At 41.0% G+C, this 16,466-nt stretch overlaps 1 protein-coding gene across 3 annotated transcripts in view; it reads left to right on the plus strand.

The window, feature by feature from the left end:
- The first annotated feature begins 3,219 nt into the window (after positions 1 to 3,219).
- LOC122998001 (peroxidasin) overlaps positions 3,220 to 16,466 on the plus strand; it is a 56,441-nt gene continuing 43,194 nt past the window's right edge. The window contains exons 1-2 of one of the 3 annotated variants that reach the window (XM_044374463.1): positions 3,220 to 3,231; positions 16,387 to 16,458. Coding sequence is in view for 2 of the 3 variants with exons in the window: in XM_044374460.1 (XP_044230395.1) it covers positions 4,957 to 5,141; positions 16,387 to 16,458 (257 nt within the window). In the remaining variant the exon portion in view is untranslated. Of the gene's footprint in view, positions 3,232 to 4,861; positions 5,142 to 16,386; positions 16,459 to 16,466 lie in introns of those variants that run through there. The other 2 variants (XM_044374460.1, XM_044374461.1) reach the window with 2 other exon arrangements.

Raw genomic sequence — 16,466 nt, forward strand, 5'->3', positions numbered from 1 at the left:
TTCATCCTTCCAATTCCAGTACATTTTAAAAGAGTTCTGTTAGCGGTACTAACAGTTACGCAGCATCCTACACTACCCATAATGCAAACTCAATAGCTCACCTCAATAGTCTTTTGTTAGACACGGTGACCCATGTCTTTCAAACTGCACACCCCTGTTTTCTGCCTCAGACTTTAAGAAGTTGTAAATATTCTTTAAGCTGAGTTTACTCTAGTAATGTCAGTTGCTCACAAAGCCACAGAAGACTGTTTTCACAGGCTGAACAGTCTTCCCCATAACTCCCCTTATAAAACCAGTGAAGTGCTCATTTACCACAGCAGTCTGTAAGTATTAGTGCAGTGATGCATTTTTTATTGTTTTGATTCTACACTGGATTGAGACTGAAACATTGACTTTGAGGTTAATGAGCTGACTCTCAGCTTTAACAGTTTTTGCAGGTGTTCGGATCCGCTAAGGGTAGACAGTGTAGTACTTGTATCAATTTTTACACTTGGGTTGCATGAATAAAACCTGTTAAATTACAGTACACAGACAAAGTTTAATTTAAAATAGTCTGTATTGTCACAGTACCAGCCTGTGCCCTCTAGAGAGCAGGCTGCACACTGGCCAAACACACACTACATTGTCAAATTCTTTATTTTATTCCTTTGAGCTGGCACTGTAGAGTTTGCTCTGAGCGTGTAGTCAGGCTAATTTACCATCGCACCATTCTCATTTGCATTGTAGTCAGGTGTTAGTCAAGGTGTTTGTGGGGCTCTGTGTGCTCCACTTCACATTACCTGCAGGAACCTGAACTGCCAAACAGGAAGTGGGAGGCTCCACAGGGCTTTATAGTGGGGGGAACCCAGACTGTACCAGGTGGGTTGGAGTACACAGGGGGATTATTAATTGTTTTGGGGATTAGTCTTTTAATGTACCCCAAACAATATGTTTGTCAATGTTTCCTATAGTAAGACTCTTACAATAACATGTAGACCTTGTCCATGTTGTTTTAAATAGAAAGGTTATTTAGATTACTCAAATGATTGTAATCTAACTTTGGTTTGTCTGGGGAGGAGGGGTTTCCTACATAAAAAAGCAAGGATACAAGCTCCTCAGAGTCATTTTGAAGTTAGTCCAGTTCAGGTGCAGACCTACTGCAAGTAGCATGTGCTAGCTGCTCCTAGACACGGGCCTAGTTTAGGTTTTCTTTTAGTTTACTGATGATGGTTGTGCCTATGAGCATTTGTGACATCATGACTACTTTGCAAGCCAATCATGGTCCAATATTCAACTTACACAAGTGTGATGTGGACACTTGAAGCCTCCAGTGCACAAACACTGAGAATGGACTTTAAAGTGAAGTAGGAGACATCTTATGTCCAGCAGTTAATTTTATGACAAACAATATTTGCATATTCATAGATTCTGGGATTCTTAATGAATAAAGTGGTAATTAATTAGTGTGGAAAAACCATATCTCACACACATTATTGTTCCAAGTATTTTATATGTCTTAATGCATGTCTGGAGGGGATCTTTAATTATTATAGGTCAACCTCTTGTTAAGCACTCTCTCTATATCTTTGAAAGGTCTACAGGGCCTTGGGTCTTGTATTATTTAATATTTTGGCAATTTTGTCTTTATTGGACACTTGACAGTGTAGGGGCAGACAGGGGACGAGGGGAAACAGAGGGGTATGACATGCATCAAAGGTCTCCAACTGGGGACGACAATCAAAGATTCCATGTATTTAATCAGGAAGAGTCTTCAGACTGACTTTTCTAAGGTAAAATCTAGTTCATTATTCTCTCTGTGCATACAGTACAGATCACTAGAGAGTGCACTCACATTTGGATTCCTTTACTTTACCAGGGTCCAGAACATCTTGTACATATTCCTTATCTTCTCCCAGCGTCTGGACTGGCATTGTTCCACTTTTAAAGAGGTTTTAAAAAGTTTGAAGTGTAGCCAGTGTCTCCAACCACTAGCTAAAAGATCTATCTCACTGCATACAGCACAGCATTAAGATCCATATCTAAATGTCAACAGGTGGGTGCCATCTGTTATTGGCCTTGCCCTTTTGGCCCTTTTCATGTCTCATTTTTTTATTTTGCTGAGGTGAACATGCGTTGGTGTCATCAGTCTGTCACCTGCACTTTGGCTTGCCCTGACAAATAGCCACAGCTCTGACATCCACAGACTGACACAATAACAAAATTAGAGGGAACATTTTTTACAGTGGCATGAAGGTGTCATGTTTCAGTTCCTCATCATGAACAGCTAGTTAGCTAGTCAACATCAAAACTGTCCCTGTCAGGGAGAAGTTAAGGAATGAATCTGAAGTGTGAACACACTGGAAAGATGGTGTTTCACAATACACTGAGAACAGAAAGAAATTCTTCATCTGAGCTGTCAACGTTTAAAAATTCCTTTTGTAATATATGAATGTGATCTGGGATTGTCATGTTTCCTGTCCTCCTCTCAGGCTACAGCTCACAAAGCAGCATGAACTAGCAAGGCACATACATTGTTTCACATGAACCTCTGGGGCTACATCTGATAACTCTGCCTGGAGTAGACAAGTATTGTACTCCATCCAGAGTTTGACACTAGAAGACTATTTTTACATTCATCTGCTGAATGGAGAAAGTTTCTCTGTGCTCATCAAAAAACTGAGTTTAAGGTGTGTACCTACAAGCAGGATTATGACATCATAACTAGTTTGGAGCCAATCACGGTCCAGCATTCAATTTAAATAAGTATGATGTGGAAACTTCCTTTATATTAGTCAAACTGAAGGTTCCAGGTATAAACATGTTTATCTGATATTGGTATTTAAATAACACATTTTTAAAAGCACAAAATGTGACTTTTTCTAATAGTGGCATTATGTTTTGTGATTCTGAAAAATAAATCTTTGTTGTGTCAGGCCTGTAAAGTTTACATTGTATTTTACATACTGATACTGAGTGTTATTCCTACATTTACCAGCAGATGTCAGCAAATCCAAAGTAATAATAAAGGAAGGCTGCGGCGTGTAATAATAATGTTGCAGGTAAATGACTCCATGACTTCATGTAAACGTTACTGCTTATTAAAATAGGTAGTTCTTGTTGTCGTTTCTGATTGGTGCACCAGTTGGACAACATGCTGAAGGCACAGTAATTATACACACCTGTGATGAATCAAAATGCTAATTAGCCCGCCAGTTAGAATGAGCATAACCTACATTGCTCGTGGAGAGAACGGTAGGGTTATCTTATTTTTACAGTCATACCATAAAAACCTAAATATTTATGAAACAGTTATATAATACAGTGAAGCCAAGCTAAAATAATACTAATACTAATCATAATAATATGTGCTTTTGGCCCTCCAAACTAACTGAATATGTGAGCTTTCTTTGCATTCCTTAGTTCATTTTCGTCATATTGAGCTATTTTAAGATCCACCTCCTGAAGGCTGTTTTCAAGGCCAACATTTCAACATGTCAGGACAAGCGCAGGTCTAATAAAAAACATTAACAATGATTGCATTCCATGTATGCCAGTTGGTGGACTTTGGTATTGTGTATGCCAGCTCACCAGCACAGCCTACCTTTACTGGTGAATTGTAACAGAACTCGAGTAGGCCTACATGTGGGACTACTTTACTTTAATATTTTCATTTCATGCTCGCCTACGTACCTCTACTTCACTACATTCCAAAGGTTAATACTTTTTACTCCACTTTTACAGAACTACTGATTTGCGTTCATAACATAAGATTATCTTAATGCGTCACATTGTAAAGGCTAACAATTTTAAACTGCGCAACAGTATAGTGCAGGCTAGTTAAAGTTAGCTCCACCTCGACCATCTCCAACATTAGTGCTGTTTACACATTAAAAAACAATATTCACATAAAACTCACAGGTACAAATATATGATAGCATAAGGAAATTGAAGTTGAAATTTTACTTGAAATTTTGCTGGTGATACTTTTGTACTTTGACTTAAGTAAGCTTATTAATGCTTTTCCTTGTGATGGGATAGGCTTTCTTACATTGTGGTGTTTTACATAAATGAGGGAATATAATTCTTTCACCATTGTATGGACCCTAAATGCTGTTTAGCCACTGTTACCTGTGATTGCTACAAGTCAAAATATCTGCTGTTAAAAAGGTTCATATCGACTCAAATGTCAAACTAAGGAGGACATTTTGGGATTTAACGTCTCCCAGCAGCGCTTGTGTAACACTGTGACACATTTTGGGATTATAACAAAATTGCTAATAAACTACCAAATTATGGGCTCTGGGGACGTTATACAATATATTTATTTTTAAATTAGCTACAGTGAGTGTTATAAATGACATTTAGGAACAGCTGAGGTCAAATAAATTGCTAATTGCGGTCTGACTAAATGCTTAAGTTTAATAATAATGATACAGTTCTTCTACCAGCTTCAATCCCTTCTCTGTAACGCTCTCTCTCTCTCTCTCTCTCTCTCTCTCTCTCTCTCTCTCTCTCTCTCTCTCTCTGTCTCTCTCTCTCTCTCTCTCTCGCTGTGTGTGTGTGTGTGTGTGTGTGTTTGTCTCACTTCAATTCAATTCAAAGAGGCTTTATTGGCATGAGAAACACATCTTTACATTGCCACAGCGTGTCTGAAATAAAAAACAACAAAATACTGTAGCCTACATAAACAGAAGAATTGTGGTTTTCTTGTTAGAAATGCATAAACCGATAATTAAAAAGTAATAGAAAATAGAGCTGACTTGCAGTTAAAAAAATGTAAAATAAGTGAGAACTCTTCAAACACTATAACATGTATTTAAACCAGTGTATTTAAAGATAATTGTCCTGAATGTACAGTAAGTCTCTCTGTGTGCGTGCGTGCGTGCGTGCGCGCGCGCCTCTGTCCCAGTCGCGCTGCCTCTCAGTCAGTGTGAGGAGCAGCTGGCGGTCTGTGCTCTGCTCGGCTCACTGCTAGCAATGGCGCTGCGGGCTGGCCACCTCTTTCCTCCGTGTCTACTCGCGGTGGCTTTGTTATTACTTGCTAGCGGACCACAGTTTGTACTTTGTTGTCCGAGTCGCTGTTTATGCTTCCGAACCACCGTGAGATGTATGCATCTAAACCTGGAAACCGTACCAGCAGTCTCTCCTCAGACTACCATTCTGTAAGTAGCTTTTTCCTTAAATCTAACGGGAACTCACCCTGTGGGCACACCAGACGGGAATGCAATGAATGCTCAAAGCACTGTGCCTCTCTCCACGTTTCAAGCCTCTGCTAAACTTATATTTGTTGATATTATTGGCGTTAATAAATCACTCTGTTAAAACCAACTTTTTTGGACTTTCAGCCACTGGCTGAAGTTGGAATGAAAACAAAGGCTAGTTGATAAAATAGGTCTTGTGGTAGTGAAGAGGTTGTTACAGTGTCTCAGGACGTTTTCACCAAGTTAAGACACCTGCCGAAGAGTTCAGCTGTTGGCTGTAGAGGTTAATGAACAGGGTTTTTAGGGTCACACAGCTGGTGAAGTGAGCCGCAAGCAATGTGGAGGAGGGTTAGGCTCTTCAATAGGTCCCTGCATGAGAGAGTTTGTATGAGCAACACAGCACACATCTCCCTAATGAAGACACGCTTTAATGACTTTAAACAAAATGCAAAGTTATAGTCCAAATAGATCTGATCTTAAGCACACTCTTCACTCTTCACTGGGTGTGTTATCATGTTTTTCCAGAGAAGATTCTTGCTCGAGGTCAGTCTCAACCAGCAGGCTTGCTTTTTTACAATGGATCTTTAGTGTGATAGAGTCATGATGTGGAGCAGTTTCTTGAGTTGCTTCCTTCACTTACGTCAGAAAAGGTATCGTTGTGTTTGGACTGTTTTTGTGTCTCCATGTTTGACTTTCCTTCTGAGATGAAAGGAAGGAAATACTTCTTACTTGACACACACTTGTGAGTGAGTCCTGGATGTCAGGAGCACTCTGCTATGGTCACCCAGCTAAACAGTTTCCTTTTTTGATGTAGCTGGCGACAGTCTCTCAGAGCCACAATGAAGGAACAAAAAGCTCCAGATCAGTCCAATCTCCCAAATATGTGGCACCCTTTGTCTGTAATTGGCGGCTGCAATCTTGTTGTGCATTTCAGTCTATAATGCATGGACCTATAAATAGCTTCATTCAGCCTGTAAGCAGGGGGGACAAAGGGGCAACTCAGCCAGCCTGAACCACACCAGCCACTGCAGCATACTCACAATTAGCCTTGTCCTCCTCAACATCTGGGGTCAGCCCACAGCCTTGAAGGGAGCCCAGGGTGCAGCCCTGCCCAGATACCCCCAAAGGAAAGATGAAAGTCCATCTTTCACCACAGCAATGAAAGGATTGTTTAGGTCGTCTGTAGGATGTGTCTAAATCTGTTAGAGGGTTGATCAGAGCAGGAGGGCATGCTGCGGTTTTCCCCACAAGCTTTCATGCTGGTGAGCTTTGAAGCGGCAGCCACTTGTCGCCTTTCCTCCCCGCTCCGCTGTCATGTCAGGACATGAACACAGCAGCTCCTACTCAAGCCTTCCCTCTTTTCCATTGTATAAAATGTTCAGCAAATCACCGGTCCTCTGCGGTGACAAAACACCGCTATACCAAACTTGAGTTGACCCAGGCACTGTTGTGAAGAATGTCTTACAGTGAGGTTGCAGTTTGAGGTCTGCATGCAGCGGCTGATCAAATTAAGCCTCATAACACGGCAGTCAGAGTGGATTCAGTATGTCCCCTTACAGAGAGGTTGTATGTTAAAGTGTCCACAAATTCTAAATCCTAAGAATATTTGTCTTTTGGACTTTTTCTTGCTGTAGAGACACTTCACATGGAGCTAAGCAATGTGTCAGTATAGACACTGCATTCCTCCTATCACCTGGCAGGATGCCATACTCCTAAATAGGGATTTCTTAGGAATGTAAAACAATCATATTATAGGAGTGTCAGATGATCAGAAAGGTTATCTGTTAGAAAAGTGATCTGATTTCGTTATATTTTTATTTATTGGTATATTTTTTACAGATATATTCTTGCTGGCATGATTGATATCTTTAATGTAGTTGTGTAAAACCCTCTGAGATCTATTTATAATACCGTAGCATTAGGGACAACCATTAGGGTTTAACAGGAGTGGAACTACAAAACACGCAGAGGTGTCACTTATCTTTATTGTGTCTGTTGGATTTTTGAGGTTGACATGAACAGCAACAAAGACCTTTTCCCTCCTTTAGCCCAGGTGATCAAAAAGCATGTGGGTGACTCACCTTGGACTCCCGCAGGCTGGGAAACCTCTGAGTGTTGTGTGTTTGTAACCATAACAATTCAGTCAGTGTGTAGACGTCTATATGCATGTGTAGGATTAACACACACTGTTCAGATAACTTTGGAACAATGAATGTGTCTTCAACTTCTTGAAAACATCTCTTTCTCATTGCTCTGAGCCACACTGCAGTAGAGAATCAAAAGTCTTGGCTCAGAGGTACTACTGCACATGGGCTCTGTGCCAAGAGCTTTTCTACATGACACTTGGAGCAAGGAACATTGACTTTTTTTCCCCAGATTTTTTTTTTTTTTTGGTTCTTTCTGGCCTACATTTGTTTTTCAGCTGTTTTCTCAAAGGACTTTCTGTTTGAGGCATGATAGTAAATTACATTTCCTCTCTGTAATGACACTGCTGCATATCTTCTCAGGGATTTGGTGGCGTTGGAGAAATGATTACTTTAACATTAGCGCTATTCTTCCAACATCATATATATATGGGTTGTTTTACTTTTTGTGCTGGATTATGGGTGATATTACCTCAGCAGCTCTTTGTATGACACACAGTGTCAGAATCTGCCAGTGTAACTTCATTTCACAGATCAGTGTACCAGTGGTTTGGACATTTTAGCTGTTTGCTTGTCATTATTTTTGAATATATTATTGCCTCAATGATTAGTCAATTCATTGGTTGCCAGGCAACTATTTTGATAATCAGTAATTCATTGAAGTCATTTTTTGAAACAGAAATGCCAACTCTTGTAGTACTCTTCTAGTTTCAGCCCCTCCAATGTGAGCATTTGCTACTTTTGATATCATTGTAAAGTGAATGTTGTTGGGTTTGTACTGGTGGACAGACAAAACAAGATATTTGATAATGTCACCAAGGACTTGTGGAAAATATCATGGACATTTTCTGATGTTTTATAGTTGACATGATTAATTGAGAAAACAATCTGCACAATAATCAATCATGAAAATGATGATTAGTTGCAGCTCTAGTCTTGTTTTTATGCTGCTTGAGTGTGGAATTATGTCATGTTTCAACACTGGAGCCTTAATGTACACATGTATGTACAGCATGTGTCTGCACAGCTGCTAATAGTGTCAGTCTGTTAATGCACTACTCTATGAAGTGGTTTGTGTCTGTCTTTTGGTGTTCATCATGTTTATTTAATCTCTATGCAGTAATTCAGTTGGCTTCTAATATATTGTGATACTCGACGTTCTTAAGCACAGTTATTGTAAACAACAATTTGAAACTGTGCAGCTAGATGTCAGTTCAGTAGCTGTGTGTGCTGAGTGAACGGCAGCATTGAATGGAGTGAATGTCCAGATCATGAGTGGACACTGGTGTTTGTGGGTGCAGGACGGCCGGTGAGTCTGTTCACTGGGGGTTGTCGTCACGCTGTCACCAGGCTGTAGACCTGATAACGGCTGTGAAAAGCAGACACATTTCTGTGGCCCCCCCTACTTGAGCTCTGAATGGTGGTCAGCAGCCAGCCACCTCCCACTGTCTACATGTCTTAAGGTTGTTTACCCCTCACCTCGTGCACTGCCCCACAACAGTGGCCTGGTCTGACTGAGTGACAGTGTTAGTGAGTCAGGGAGGGAAAGTGGAGTTCCATTGTGTGGAATTTGCTGCAGTCAGGCTTTGTGAGGCGCTCAGTCTCTGCAGCATTATGGAATGCAAAGCCAGAAATCCCCAAAGCTTTGCTCATTTGCACAGGGAGATTGGGCCCAAGATAGTTGTTGAAAGGAACTCTACTGGCCCCTTCCTGTGCCCATCCAGTTCAGGACAGCTGGTGAATTTGGGGAGCACTGTTTCACATTTCTTTTAAATTAGTTCCTGAAAATGTATCTTGAATAAACGCTGAACGCTGGTTATTTTAAACCTGGGCCTTATTTTACTTGTCATATTGGCTAAAGGCTTGCGATGAAAGTTCAAAGCTTACTGTACTGCAATGACATGGGTGTACAGGGATACTGTTCTTCATGCAGGGCCAAGACAACTTCTAACAAATGAACACAAAAAACACATGAAGAGCATGAAGCACATATTGTGAGCACAATTTTTCTGTTTGTCATAAGATTTTATTGCTGCTCTTTTATTGTCTGATTTTATTAGTTCTATATGTCCATAAAGCACTTTGTACAGTGTTTTATAAAGTTTTTTGTTACATCCATAGAAATCATACAAACCATCAGCAAAAAAAAAAACTGTAGTAGTAGTTACACATTTAATATTAGAGATGTTTTCGGCAGCTTCACTATCTCTCACCTTGTGTCCTGAATTGTGGAATTCAGTACAAGAAGTAACAAGCGCCACGCTAGCAGCTCTGTGAGGCTGCATGGAGGCACAGTGGTACTTTGAGTTAAAATCATGGCTGTAGTAAAGAGCTTGATACGGCACAGCCTCTCTGCCTCGCTGCCAATTTGTCCCACAATTTGTGGCCATCAGCGGTTTTGCCTCCCCTGTGGTCCAAAAACCATTTTCCTCATAGTCCTCCACCTTGGTATTATGAAGTTTTAATTCATAAAGGTTTTATGTTTGTAAAATGTGTCCAGAGCCCAGAAAAGTTGTTTTTTTTTATGTGCATGACATCATCTATCTACCCATCTAAGTGCATGGGCCTAGCAGGAACATGCGGGCGAGGCATGTGCAGTCAGTGGGCCACACAATGCTGAAACTAACCCTCACGCTAGAAAACTTCATGCTTTACTTCCTCAGTGAGCAACTTTAATTCAATTTAATAGGCACAATGGTGACAATCGTAACATGCTGATGTTGAGTAGATGTTATGTTTACCATCTTAGTTTAAGGTGTTAGCATGCTAACATTTGCTAATTAGCAAATTGGGATTAATCCTCTGGGCAACATGGATGTCATGGTTATTCAAGTGTATAGTTGTTGATGTATTTTTATTGCAGTCTGGATCTAAGTGGTGGACTGACATTGCCATCCTTAGAACTATGCTGCTAGCATGGCAAATAAATGTGAGTCCAGTCCACTGATGCCGGCAGTCCAGTGCATTTAAGTTCACAATGATAGTGATAGTCTGTGATATGGCCTAAAGGAGAGAGAAGACCAATGGCTAGTAAGCAAGCTAAAGAAGGGACTGTTGTATCTATATGACTTTGTAATTAATGACAAAAGGATATTTAAGTCATGTGACTGTTACTGTGTTAAAATGGATGATGTCAGTGACAAAACTACGAACTATGAAAAGACTCAGGATGACAATAACTGGAGTTGTTCATGTTTGATGGTGTCTGACATATGGAGCTATATGCTGAGAAAAGATGATATTAACCTGCTTAAGAAGAATCTTTGATGCATCAACATAAATCTGCGTGAGATGCCCAGACACTGATCATTTACAGCTGTCTCTGAGCAAACCTAGATGAGACAGTGGTTAAGGAAATCTTACAAGACAGTTTATGTTCAGTAGTTCCGGTGATTGTTACCCTAGTTGTGTGTACTGTATGTGCACTACTCCTTCCAGCTGTCTTTGGTCAGGTTTCTGTTCTAGTAGTGACTTCTCTCTCATGACTTCTAATTTACTTGCCATCTAAAAAAATGTGCTCGAAAATGAGTTCCCCTTGTATTCATTTAATTTGTATGACTCTTAGCCGTATGTAGTTGTCTAAATACTTCTGGCACTGTGGGGTTCGATAGGCTCTCGCTGTGCACTAGCGCTCCCTTGACAAGAAACAAATCCTTGTCATTTTTACACAGGATGTGTTTAGTAGAGAACCATCGCAGCCATGTTTGGAGATCCTGGTTCACTGTTCTTCCAACCAAGCAAGAAGCCAGCCATGTTCTTGTTTAACTAAGAATGACTCACGCGCATTCGAGAGTCCTTGGCAAGCCCACTTGGGCATGTGTCACAAAGCCAAACGACTCCTCTGACTAGAGAGAGGGAGAGAGAGAGAGAGAGGGGGAGAGAGAGAGAGAGAGAGAGAGGAGAGGTCCACACATGGCACTCAGATGCGAGTAGAATTGGGCAGCAGCCAGCTTCACTCGTCGTTCTGGCTCAGACAAGAATTTACAGAAACCTCTTCTGAAATTTTCCTTGCAGCTATAGTCCACATTTGCACAGCTCAGCATCATATGATCTTTGTTTTCTCTTTGAATACACAGAACCGTTCAAACTCAACACATGCTAAATGCCACGGTCGAAGATATGCACACCAGCGGCAGTGGCAGATATGTTTTCTCATTAGTGCCGCGAGGGCGGTTAATTATTTAGCAAGTACACTCCAGTTTGCATGTCACTTATTTTCACACAGTCATTTCTGAGCAGTAACACAACTTGTACATCAGAGCAACAGTCTGACAGCACAGCTACACACTCTCATAACACACTGATTCAGCACAACAGTCAGCATCTACAGACATGCGCCAGCTACAGTGTACACACTCAGCACTTTCAAACACAAGATTTGTTTGTGATTTTTGTCTTTATCAATGAATTCAAGAACTTTGCACACACTGAATGTCGCATGTGTACCGGCGCTGCCTTCTCTTTTTGATTATATTATTATTCAGCCATTATGTGCAGGATTTGGCGGACACATGTTGTTGTCGAAAGCATGTTTTGCATCTGACCGGTTCACTGTGCTACAGCAGAGCAACTAGCCACAGATTCACTGGTTTCTGCTGCAGCTTTTCCATCAGCTCTCTCCTCAGTACCATCACAGTTTTGTTTGCTAAATGGTCAGAGGGAGTTCACATCACTTGTGCTTTGTGTCCATATAGTTGAGCAGCATCATTAACCCGTGTGGCACAGATAAGTAACAAAATACAAAAATGAAAACATGTAGAGCAGTGAATGATTAAATAGACCAGACATAGGCTAAATATGGCCAGCCTTTACAATCACAGATCATTAACCAGAGAAGAAGATGACAGGAGCTTGGCAGTGCCACACAGAGTTAAAGCTCTTGACTTAAGAGCAACATTGAACTATTTTACAGGCTTTACTGGCCTGCCAAGAATAGGATCCTGATAAAACAGTGAATCTTTTCAATTATTTTAAAATTCAATTTACATCAATGATTAAATGACAAAATGTTACAATACAAAGTACTGACTATTAGTACAGCTTAAATACAGACATGCTAGTATTTATTTTGGCCTCTAAAATTATGAATTGATTAACCTGTTGTCCAACATTCAAACTCTCATGTCTGTTGGGATAAAGTCTCAGTGGGGAAGTTTGTTATGGAAACCAGTAGACATATGAGGGATGGAGTTCTTATCACGCAGGCTATTTGCTCAGATTGGAATGGTAACATACTGGACCCAGTAACAGACCAGCATCAGGTCCCCTAGTGTTGTGATTGACATCACTGTATCAGCATCAGTGTGTGTCAGACCTGCCTGCTCAGGAGACACATGGTTGACAGAAGACTTTTACAAGGATTATCATTTAAAACATTCAACTTTAAGTTCAAAATACCATTAGCAGCATTAAATGCAGGCCTCCCAGAGCTTTTGGGAGGTGAACTTGCTCTGTGTTCATGTTGTTTTGTGTTGACTTCAGTCTGTACTGAGCTCAACTGCTGTGGAAGTAGAGCTGAGTAGACTAGAGGCATGTTAAATGTAATTCTCCTGTATGGAGCAGAGTAAGTCTGTCCCTGAATCACCTCTGTGCACTCACTGGACCTGTACTTTCATCTCAGACACAGTGTGCCCAAAACACTGCAGGCAGATTGTTAGCATTGTCTACTCTAAATAGGTCATTCTAATTATCTTTTGAGAAATGTAAGTCTTGAGTTTAGTTTATGCCAAAGAGCTGCAGTGCAATCAAAGGAGCTTAATGGTAAAATCATGCATTCAGTCTCCTAAAAAGTACAGTACAAAAGTCTCTAGAAGTAGATCCCTGGGCTAGTTTTTCATTAAAAAATCATTTTCTCTTTGTCTGTGGGCTTTGTTCTTATCAGCATGGCATGTTAAATTGTGGGCCTGCCATCCTGTGTGGATAGATGACAAATTTCTTTGTTTTCAAAAAGAAATTAAATGATCTTTTGTTCTGCCCTCACAGTATCAGTGCTATTGTTGTCAAATTCCCATGGCTCCCTCATTAGTGAGCCAGGGAAGCTGTTCACTTTCAGGCTTTTTGTTTAGACAAACTCAGAATAGTCTGTCAGCCCCTCTGCAGGGTTGTTAGCCTTGCTGTTTTATAACTCCCTCTGGCGCGGTGCCATCAAAACACATTAATGGGAGCTAACAGACTCATTTAATAAGTCCCGGAACAAATATCATAAAACATTCAAGCAGACTGTGCTCATTTTTGATGACAACATCCCAGCATTCTCCGGTCCCTCAATGAACTATTTGCTGAAGAATGTCTCACAGACGTCTTGTTTACTAGATGTCCTCTGTGCTTCTTCCTGTATTTTTTCCCTTTGTGGACTGACCCCTCCCCTGCTTTTTTTTCGTTCTCTGACAACAAACCATCACAAAGCAGCTTTACAGAGCATCTCGCCCCTCTGACAAATTGTAATCACTTCCTGTTTAATTGTTGTGAAGTTGTTGTTGATGTTTGCTCTCATGATTGCAGAAGGAGCACTACTGCTAGTGTAGATCTTGTGAATTAGTATAGTGAAACAGGTGAAGTGGGGTCAGTGCAGATGCGTCACAGAAACAAATGACATTGTCAGGGTATTGATGGATAGGCAGGGTCAGGTTCTGGCCCACACACACACACACACACAAAGTTTTTATTAACTGATCTGACAGACAACACAATCACTCAGAAAAACACACAGTACTGCTCAGAGTGCCGTTCAGTCTCACTCACTGCAAGCCTGAGAGCACACAGGATACAGTATATCAGTACTGATGTCATCAGCTCCAGTACTTCCAGTACTCGCTGGTCATCTGAGCCGCACCTCCCCTTCATCAAGAGCTGATGCTTTAAACACACCCAGCTGCTACAGACAACACTGTGCTTGACCTTATTTAGCCTTCTTTTCAAAAAACACCATGAAAGTGCATGTACACATACACACACACACACACACACACACACACACACACACACAAACACAGCAAAAATAACATATCCACCAGCAAGGGCAAATAGTTCAGTGAACTACTCACATTCACCCACACAGCTCAGGGTAAATACTGTATCTTAAGAGGGTTTGAATAAGAGACATTTACTTTAAAGCTGTATTTGCTCATCCATTAACCTATAGAGAGTATATTACGTCCAAGTTCAAGATAAAGCTTTGTATGAATCCCGAGAACGAGCACGCAGCTTCATCTTTCCTCCAGACGTCCCTCAGCAGGAATCAGAAGCACTGAACCATTGCCTTTCATGCCTGCATATCAGATGGGTGCTGCTTGAACCAGCACGTAGCCCTGCGCTAATGCTCCCCTCATGCCTTCATCCCTCAGAGCTGGAGGCAGGTATGCAGGACAGCCCCTGCCTCAGCATGCCTGCGTAGTGCACTCTGCACCCTGGGCCCGTTGCCTGGAGAGAGATGTTTTCCTAAGGGTGCAGCACCTCTTCACCTAGCAGTGATCCCTACTCTTCCCACAGAAGACCCTCACCTCTATTTAGTGACAGTTCATTTAACGAGCGCTCCACATGCATCAAACCTAATGAGCTTTTTGTTGTTTGGTTAGTATTTCAGAAGCTGTTGAGTCATTTAAATGTAAAGTCTTATCTTGACATTAAGACGTTTTCTCACCTACTTAAGGCGGTGCCAGAAACAACAATATCACCCTAGCTGGAGGACGTTCCACACAAAGCATGTCAGTTACAAAAAAGCTCTTTGACTGGATTCTTGCACTAGCTTACAGTCTATATGAAAGGAAGTCAGCATATGAAAAAGTTGGACTCACTCTGATTGGATCCATATGCGAGGGATTTTATAGAGCGAGTGACCCATAAACATTTCACTGGCTATGAAATCAGTTGATTTTGTTATTTGGCCCACATTTTTTTTTTTACAGAAATATAAGAACACAAAAAGTCAAGAATGTATAGCTTTATGGCTCTTTGCCTGTTGTACATAAAGGGAAACGGACAACATGAATAGCTCAGCTAGTGCAGCAGCTAAATTAAATGTGGCTGCTCGGGACGGACTTCAAAGCATGAAAGTTTGTGTTAGATATCATGGAAGAGAAAAGGATGCTAACGCTAACATCCTCATCACCCTGGCGCCTTGACAGTTTTGCATAATCAGTGAAGTGTGTTATGTCTGTGTCACCCAGTCTCACAGTATTTACTTTTTAAGGTCATTGGCTAAGAAGAATTCTGGTAGAGAGTGTAAACTGTTATTGGGAGGGTTGAGCCTTCTAGAGGGGAAAGGTTGATGTAGTTCTTCCTTTCCTCAGTGCTGTGGTAAATCTGCTTTGTGGTTCCACCCTAATGCTCTCTTCATCTCTTTGTCTGGAGGTGTTTTCAACAGGCTTTTCTCCCAGAACACCATGCTGGGTCAAATAATACTCAGCTGTCTAGTATGGTTGTTGTTGGTTAAAGCAACCACTAAAGACCATAAATGAGTGTAGATGTGAATGATTTCAGGAATAGTGGGGGACTAATACAGTGTTCCTCAAACATAACATAATTGTTCAGATGAGATGTTCAAATTTCACATAACTCGCCTCTCTGTGGCTGGTAATGCCACATGTGGTTAAGAATGATTTCACCTTCACAGGGCTAATTGCAGCATTACAGTCTTTAAGCTTGTCACTTTCATGGCACTCTAAGTCATTGGCTGTAAGGCCCAGGAGTGATTAGTGTCATGTGAAGCTATACTGTTATCATCACACAGCCTCTTTAAATTAGAAAGTAAAAGGAGAGAGATAGTGAACCTGCTGACTAGCCTTGTGATTGTTATCTTTGGGGCAAGTGTTATATAAATCTACCCTCATGATTAAAGCTTGACAAAGGCATTCTTGTGAGATGAGTAATGTGTTCAATTATCCTTGGGGATTATTACATGAAGGCTCTGCTGTGTGCTGTGAGTTCATACAGATGTGTGTTGCCTGCTTTCTACACTTTAAGATATCTTCCAGTTAATGTATATATGCAGCTAGTGTACATGTCATTGATGTACTTAATCATATCTTTTCCTGAATATAAATGTCTTTCTTTCTGCTCTACAGTGACCTGAGGTTCAACAAAATCAAGGATTTACAACCCGGCTCCTTTAGACGATTAAAGAACCTCAACACACTGTAAGTCT

This window comes from Thunnus albacares, chromosome 15, assembly GCF_914725855.1.
Source record: "Thunnus albacares chromosome 15, fThuAlb1.1, whole genome shotgun sequence".
In the NCBI taxonomy this organism is placed as follows: domain Eukaryota; kingdom Metazoa; phylum Chordata; class Actinopteri; order Scombriformes; family Scombridae; genus Thunnus; species Thunnus albacares.